Raw genomic sequence first — 8,689 nt, 5'->3', positions numbered from 1 at the left:
CGCCGTCGTCTGCAAAAGGCCTTTCGCCCTTTCCCAAATCGATCCCCCAGAATAGAATTAGAGAAGCCCTCGGCCGAGTCGACGACGCCGGCCGGATCCGATGGGAAACTACCAAACGACCGCCAGCGGGGCCGGAGTCGACGGGGATAATCATCGGCGCCACCGGCGGTTCCTCTTTCACCGGCGGAAGACCGGCATCGGGCCGGTGCTCGGCAGGCCGATGGAGGACATCCGGGCGACGTACTCGATTGGGAAGGAGCTGGGGAGGGGCCAGTTCGGTGTGACCCACCTCTGCACCCGCCGGAAGACGGGACAGACCTTCGCCTGCAAGACTATCGCGAAGCGGAAGCTGGCGCACGCCGAGGACGTGGAGGACGTGCGGCGGGAGGTGCAGATCATGTACCACCTGTCCGGGCAGCCCAACATCGTGGAGCTGAATGGGGTGTTTGAGGACAAGGCGTCGGTGCATCTGGTCATGGAGCTCTGCGAGGGCGGCGAGCTCTTCGACCGCATCATCTCCAAGGGTCACTACACGGAGCGGGCGGCCGCGGGGCTCCTGCGCACCATCGTCGGCGTTGTGCACACCTGCCACTCGATGGGTGTCACCCACCGCGACCTCAAGCCCGAGAACTTCCTCATGCTCGACAAGACCGAGAACTCGCCCCTCATGGTCACCGACTTCGGCCTCTCCGTCTTCTTCAAACCAGGTCGGCTCTTCTCTCTCTTTCAATTGGTAGAGACGATTCCTCTCGCGTATCGGATGATTCGATCAAGAACCGGCAGGGTCTTCGAGTCTCGGTTTCTACCGGAGACGGCCCTGGGTAGGTAGCAATAGCATACAAACAAAGGAATAAAACGTTGCTTGGAATTTTTCCAGATTCCGTGAGAAATTGGAACTATTCAAGCTGGTCGCCGGCGAAATATTGAGTCTTTGTCTAAAAGATTGGAAAAAAAAATGTGTGTAAAGAAAAGAAAAAAAAAACAACACAAACCGCCGTTTTTATCCCTAGTCATCTCTGTTAAAAACGTAAATGATGCAGTAAAATAAAAAAAATAATAAAGAACACGATATTTTGGCAGAGGATCGTATATTTTTGAGATAATTTTAAAATATCTCGATATTTTCCACTGCGATATTAGATAAGGTTGTGAAGGGGTGGGATTCTCTTCCTGCCCCAATCTGAATTGGATTTGGATGCGATGGGAATAGATATTGCCGAGTGGGGCCCGCATTCAATTGTTTCAAGCTAATTATGCATGCGCATAGTTGGCAAAAAGTACTGCCTTTTTTTCATAATGCTGGCAAAAAATTCGTTTCTTCTTTTGAGAGAAAAAGCTTTTAACACTAGAAATGATCATTCTCAAAAATAAAAAAAAAATCCAGAAATTATGTTTGAAAAAAAAAAAACCTTTAAGAAAACCCTTATATGGATCTAAATTTCGAATCGGAATCAGTCTTGGACCCAAATCTTACGGTTCATATCAATGTTATCAAAATCGACCCTATCGGTCGGTCCCCTTTAACAAAACGAGACGGGGTTCAGTTGGGTAAAAAAAAAAAAAACAGATCGATTTTCTACCCAATCGGTAGAATCGGTCAGAGTCAGGTCAATTATGCCGTGAATCGGTTTATTTAGAGTTTTTAATATTTATGAAAAATCAAATTAAATAAAAACCAGCCTTTGAATGGTCCGATTAAAAAAGAATCCAATTCTATTCGATTCAGACCAATTTTAGCGTTTTATGGAAAAGACTGATTCACGTAATGGACTGATTTTAACAACATTCGTGTTCATATATGTTGATTTTTAAACGAAAAGGAAAATCTCAAAACTCATATATGTGTTCCATTTTTTTTTTACCTCATTTTCTAAAAAAAAGAAGCCAAACTATAATCGTACATTTGGGTTTTTAACTCATTTTTACTCCTCTTGTCATCTTGTCTTTTGAAATATGAAACGTTTTTTAAATTCATTCTTTAATTATTTTTTTGCTGTTTCGTGTTTTTTTTTTTTTAATCATGTCTTTTCTTTAATGATTTTTTACTGTTTCATGTTTGCTTATTTCTTTTACAATGAGGGAAAACCCTCACTGATAATCGTGTCACTTAACAAGACGGTAAAATTCCGGGTTGAAGACACAGGACACGACTACCCTGCCCCCAACCTGGACATGTTTTTTGCATGTACCTGGCCCCTTGTTGAAGGCTTCGATAACCTTACTGCTTTGCTTAAGATGAGCCTAACTTAGACCGACCCCAGCCTAACACGAGCCTAAGTTTTTTTACCTAAACTGGGGAAGCTGAACTGTAGGGTTCGAACCCTAGGTCCCTCCAGTTATGATAGTGTGACTTTACCATCTACCCATCTCATTCACCGCTAACGGGTTGTTTGATCGCCCGTCGCTGCACGATTTCAGATAGAAATCACGTTGAGAACGGGGGATGTAACAAACGAAGGATGCAGTGGACTCACAGAACGCGTCTACAGCGTCCTTTTTACCCATTAATTTTCATTCCACCCCCCTATTATAGTTAGAACAAAGACAGGAAAAAAGGCTGGGGAGGGGTCCCTGACTCTTGCAGCCATGTGGTGAGGGAGGTGAGGCCGGCGGGGTTGAGGTAGCGCCGGCATCACCGGCGTCGATGGTGAGGCTGCGGACGAGGCCTCTTTCCATTCTTCTAGAGTTTGTGCTTTTGAGAGACTTTGATCTTAAAAAAAAAAATGTAAGTAGAGCTACCAATGACTACTTTGTTCATGTTTTAACTTTCATCCACGTAAATGTATTTTTATAGTAATACATGTAGATATGCCTATGGATAAGCCTAGGGAAAACCTATGTACATACTTTGTTCAGATCTTATGTGTCATAAGTTTTAATGGTTGTTTTCTATTTTTTAACTCATGTTCATGGTTAGATAGCATGCATTTTAATTTTTAATAGTTGCTTTTTATTTTGAACTCATAATCATAGTTAGATTTTATATATTTCAATTTTTAATGGTTGTTTTCATTTTTAACTTATGTTCATGGTTAGATCTTATGTATCTTGAGTTTTGATGGTTGTTTTTTCATTTTTAACTAATGTTCATGGTTAAATTTTATGTATCTTGAGTTTTAATGGTTGTTTTTATATTTTTAACTCATGTTCATGGTTAGATCTTATGTATCTTGAGTTTTAATGGTTGTTTTTTCATTTTTAACTAATGTTCATGGTTAAATTTGATGTATCTTGAGTTTTAATAGTTGTTTTTATATTTTTAACTCATGTTCATGTTTAGATCTTATGTATCTTGAGTTTTAATGTTTGTTTTTTCATTTTTAACTAATGTTTATGGTTAAATTTTACGTATCTTGAGTTTTAATAGTTGTTTTTATATTTTTAACTCATGTTCATGGTTAGATCTTATGTATCTTGAGTTTTAATGGTTGGTTTTTCATTTTTAACTAATGTTTATGGTTAAATTTTATGTATCTTGAGTTTTATTAGTTGTTTTTATATTTTTTACTCATGTTCATGGTTAGATCTTATGTATCTTGAGTTTTAATGGTTGTTTTTTCATTTTTCACTCATGTTCATGGTTAAATTTTATTTATCTTGCAGCCATGTGGTGAGGCCTGCGGGGGTGAGGTAGCGCCGGCATCACCGGCATTGATGGTGAGACTGTCGACGAGGCCTCTTTCCCTTCTTCTTCTTCTTCGTTCTTCTCTCTTTTCTTCATTCCTCTCTTCTTCGTTCTCTCTCTCTCTCTCCCTTCTTTGTTCTTAGTTCCTCTCTCTCTTTTCTTGGTTTTTTTTAGGGTTTTGAATAAAATTTCTTAAATTAGGGCTTTTTGTAGTTAATTTGATTTTTTTTAAAATTTTCTTTTATTAGGGGTTTGAATCAAAAATTTTAAATTAAGCCTTTTTATAATTAATTTGACTAGGGTTTTTTTATTTGATTAGATTTTTTTTAATCAAATTTTTTAAATTAGAGCTTTTTATACTTGATTTGATTAGGTTTTTCTTTTATTTGATTAGATTTTTCTATTTAGGGCTTTTAATCATTTTTTTTAAAAAAACATTGTTTATAGTTAATTTGATTAAGTTTTTTTATTTGATTTTCTTTGATTAGGGCTTCAAATCAAAATTTTTAAATTAGGCCTTTTTATAGTTAATTTGATTAGGGTTTTCTTTGATTTGATTAGAGTTTTTTTCTTGATTTTCTATGAATAGGGCTTTGAATCAAAATTTTTTAATCAAGGCTTTTTATAGTTAATTTGATTAGGGCTTTTCTTGTATTTGATTAGGGTTGGTTTTGTTTCTTTGATTAGGGTTTGAATTAAGGCTTTTTTATTTAATTTTATGGTTTATTTTTCTTATAGTATGGAATGTTGGGCTGCCAAGAGACATCATATTCAAAAAATGAGTGTAGCTGAGATGCCTATGCTGAGATGGATGTGTGGAAATACAATAAAAGATAAGATTCGGAACGAGGAGATACGTAAGAAGGTAGGCGATGCACCCATTGAAAATAAGATGAGAGAGAATCGTTTACGGTGGTTTGGACATATTCGACGAAGGCCTAATGATGCTCCAGTTAGAAGGATGGAGAAATGGGAAAATATATTAGTTAAAAGAGGTCGGGGTAGGCCTAGGAAGACATGGATGGAGGTGATAGGAAAGGATATGAATGCTTTGAACCTCACCGAGGACATGGCATTGGATAGAAATGAATGGAGGAGAAGGATTCCTGTGGAAGACCCAGAATGATTTTCTTTGTTGGTTCATATCGCCGACCCCAATTGTTTTGGGATGAAGGCGTAGTTGTTGTTGTTGTTTATTTTTCTTATAGTTTATGGTTTTTTGGTTTATGTATGATTTATTTTCTTGCATTTTAAGGTTTTATGATTTAATAGGGTTCGATAATTTGATTTTTATAGTTAATTTGATTTTAGGGTTTGATATTTTTATGATAAACTTTCATAATTAGATATAATATGACACTGATTAAATCATTTATATATCAAAAAATATCATTTTTTATTTTTTATCAAATTATTCAAATGTTAAATACTTTTTAGGTTTTTTATTCAATCCAAGATCCATATCCGGGGCTAAAATACATAATGTGTTTGTTAAAACACTCATATGGTTGGGCGGATTGAGACTTACGATCCAAAACGTAGTTATCCAACCCATTATCCGTGTGTGTTCATGTTGTCCGCATACAACGTAAAACAAACGTTGGACACAAAGTGCACTTCTTGTGCAATCGAAACAAACATTGGCCTTCATATAGTTGTTACAGAACATACATAACATGAGTTATGTCTGTTATGTTAGTTCATTTTGTCCAATCTTGGATGAGCCATCAAACAAGCCCTAAAGGTGCGTTGGTTGCACGTCCCATGGTGGGGCTCCATTTTCATAAAAAAAGAAAAAGATTTTCTTATTAAATAAGTGGCCTCCACCACTTCCCCACTGTGAGCATGTTTGTTTCGGCGCCTATGGAAAAAAGTCCTGCTTTCCTATGAAAATTCCCTTTGCCCACAACTTGGGGTGAAACAAACACACACATTTCTCATGAAGATGTTTGTTTCGCCCTCTTTCATAAGAAAGTGCATAAAACAAACGTTCCCCAACTCTACTCAGCACTTAGGTGTGCCAAAGACCCAAGAAAATTTTCAAGTCCTGTCTGAGCTGGCCAAGGGATTTACTAGCCTTGGTGTGGCAAACTCAATCTATCAACATTACATAGACATGTGACACCTCGCTAGCATATACCAAGTTCTTACTTCTGTGACTAACCAATCCTCAGTGAATGCCGCAACATTAAATTGTGTTGAATAACATAAAAAATTTGACTGTCTTGATTGTTTTTGTGCATTTGTCTCGATTATTAACATTGAAAGTAGAGGCTACGATGAATAACAGCAGAATTTCTTTTCATCCTTTAACAAGTCATCTTTGTTTAAATGGAAGCAGGGGAAGTGTTAACTGATGTTGTTGGTAGTGCATATTATGTTGCACCTGAAGTGTTGAAGAGAAACTATGGACCAGAAGCTGATATATGGAGTGTTGGTGTCATTCTTTACATACTCTTGTGTGGAGTTCCTCCTTTCTGGGCTGGTATGGATCACCACGAAGCTTCCTTGTACGTCTTCCTAATATCACATTTATTCACTTTCTTTGGTGTGATTCAAAGCACCACCTAAGAAACTATACAAAATCTTAGCAATTCTTTTTGTTCTTCCTCCCCTTTTGGAATCAGGTGTGCTCATTATTAGATATTTGATGACATTTGGAATTCCTGATTTACAGAGACGGAGAGAGGGATTTTTGATGCTATTCTGCAAGGGAATATAGATTTCACTAGCGATCCGTGGCCTTCCATTTCAGCAGGAGCAAAAGATGTTGTGAAGAAGATGTTAAATCCAGATACAAAGAAGAGGCTTGCTGCATTCCAGGTTCTAAGTAAGCATCAAATTCCCTAAATTTCATTACATTGCTAGAAAAGTCAATAGATGGTGATTCACCAAAATTTGACTGGGTTCTGTGCTCCCTATAGGTTAGGTTGCTTATTTTCTTCCAAGCATGATGGATTTTATACTGGTTACATATTTTTATTTTGATTATGGTGCCGCCTATAACTGCCATATACAATTATCTTCCAATTATTGACAATTTCACTTTCCCACTTAATTGACTGCAGATCATCCATGGGTCAAGGAGGATGGTGAAGCACCAGATACTCCACTGGACAATACCGTTATAAGTCGGTTGAAACAGTTCAGGGCAATGAATAATTTCAAGAAAGTTGCTCTAAGGGTTTGCATCAATCACAGACTCGATTTTTTTCTCAGAGATGTTCATTGGTATGCATAAATCATAAACCTGAGTTGGAATTCTCTTTTCCATTTGAATAGGTGATTGCCGGATGCCTATCTGAAGAAGAAATTGTGGGCTTGAAGAAAATGTTCAAGAGCATAGACACTGATAATAGCGGGAGCATCACCTTGGAAGAACTCAGACGTGGCCTCACCAGTCAGGGATCCAGGCTGTCAGAGTTTGAAGTACAACAGTTAATGGAAGCGGTAAGAGTTGAACCTTTCTATCTGATTATGATTCATTTCTTTGGATTTTTTAACTCGTTTCTTTTGTTTCAAACTTGAAGGCTGATGTAGATGGCAATGGCACAATTGACTATGATGAATTTATAACAGCAACAGTTCACATGAACAGAATGGACAGAGAAAACCATCTTTATACGGCATTCCAGTATTTTGATAAAGACAACAGCGGGTAAGAGTGTGTGTGTGTGTGTGTCACCTGATTTGCACCAATTGTAAGGATCTCACAAAAACTTAAGGTAGAGCACTACTAGGATGAGCATGCCTTTCACGGGATCATCAGGCACTGTAGGTTGCAGAAGTTTTGTGTTACTAATGCAACTTTGGTTACAGTTACATTACGAGAGAAGAGTTGGAACAAGCACTCAAAGAGTTTGGAATGCAAGATGTGCGGGATATAAAGGATATCATAGCTGAGGTCGATGCAGACAATGTGAGTTTACAACTCATGAGCTTTGTTCATGTTGAACTTAATAGACTACTCTGATAATAGATGTAGATAGACAATTCTTGAACAAGCAAACGAGATTTTTGACTTCTTAAATAGAAACAATTGTTCATGGTATGTGTTAGGGATTTTTCCAAATGAAAGCACATTCATTTTTGTTAATATTCATTCTAGCACGAAATAAGTCCTGATTTTTATCATGTCATTGGTTTAAAGATCATTGCAAGATACGTATTGATATACAGTGATAATACTTACTTGAAGTGGTACCAACTGCAGGATGGACGGATAGATTATGATGAATTTGTTCAAATGATAAGGCAAGGCAATCCAGAACCCGCTCCCAGGAGGAGACGTGATCTTTTCATTTGATGGATCTGTTCCAACTTTTGGCCTAGTGTATGCTATTCTGAATTTGCATCTATTCATCCTATATATTGTCTCTTTCTTGGTGTTGAAGAGTTGCTTTCTATGTATTTCTGAACAAAATCCTGCTAGTGCATCTTAGCAACCCATAAATCTTGCATTTGTGCAATTTAGAATCAAGGGCAAGCACTTGACATAGCACCCACTCTTTGTAAAACCTCAGTGTGTCCTGCAAAGCTTAGATGTTTTGGCCATCCAAAGACTTTGAAGCAATATCAAGGGGCATGCACGCTCACGCGCACACGCACACACACTTCTAAACAGCAATTACCGTATGATTTTTAAAAAGCATGGCTACTTGCTCAGTTATTTAAATATTATGTGCCATCCAAGCAGCGTAACAATCCCCAGCTAGAAACCGTGTGTGTGCATGTGAAGTAGTCTAGGATGATGTGCCTCCTCTCCATCAGGAACTGTGATTCTATTTCCTAGAGGGGGACGAAGTAACCTGCCTGAGAGAGAGAGAGAGAGAGAGAGAGAGAGAGAGAGAGAGAGAGAGAGCAAAGTATACGATATCACAAATGTAGATTGCTTGCAGCCAAATATGAATTGAGACGAAACCTATACAAAACCTTTTGTCAACATCATGATCTATGTAGGACAATCATCATTATGGCCCTGTTTGGATGTAAATCAAAAAATTTAACTTTCTGGTTTTTAGCTTTTTGAATTTTGAACATTTAAGTTTTTTTAAAGTTTCAGAA

At 37.9% G+C, this 8,689-nt stretch overlaps 1 protein-coding gene across 1 annotated transcript; it reads left to right on the top strand.

The window, feature by feature from the left end:
* Window positions 1–8,078, top strand: LOC149812021 (calcium-dependent protein kinase 17-like). The gene is made up of 8 exons (XM_089993603.1): window positions 1–707; window positions 5,967–6,110; window positions 6,303–6,455; window positions 6,694–6,809; window positions 6,908–7,075; window positions 7,156–7,283; window positions 7,445–7,544; window positions 7,839–8,078. Exons 1-8 carry the CDS (start codon window positions 101–103, stop codon window positions 7,929–7,931), a joined length of 1,509 nt encoding a protein of 502 aa, XP_089849729.1. The 5' UTR covers window positions 1–100; the 3' UTR covers window positions 7,932–8,078.
* Window positions 8,079–8,689: the final 611 nt, after the last annotated feature.

This window comes from Nuphar pumila, chromosome 17 (genome assembly GCF_984573655.1).
Source record: "Nuphar pumila chromosome 17, dmNupPumi1.hap1.1, whole genome shotgun sequence".
Taxonomy (NCBI): domain Eukaryota; kingdom Viridiplantae; phylum Streptophyta; class Magnoliopsida; order Nymphaeales; family Nymphaeaceae; genus Nuphar; species Nuphar pumila.
The sequence above is the reverse complement of the archived record's forward strand: the minus strand, read 5'-3'. Positions and strand labels throughout refer to the sequence as shown.

Excerpts from the sequence above, each read along its gene's own strand:
- LOC149812021 (XM_089993603.1), top strand. The coding sequence starts at position 101 with ATGGGAAACTACCAAACGACCGCCAGCGGGGCCGGAGTCGACGGGGAT. Across the intron at positions 6,456-6,693 it reads TGCTGCATTCCAGGTTCTAA|ATCATCCATGGGTCAAGGAG; the intron begins GTAAGCATCAAA and ends AATTGACTGCAG. Across the intron at positions 7,076-7,155 it reads TACAACAGTTAATGGAAGCG|GCTGATGTAGATGGCAATGG; the intron begins GTAAGAGTTGAA and ends TCAAACTTGAAG.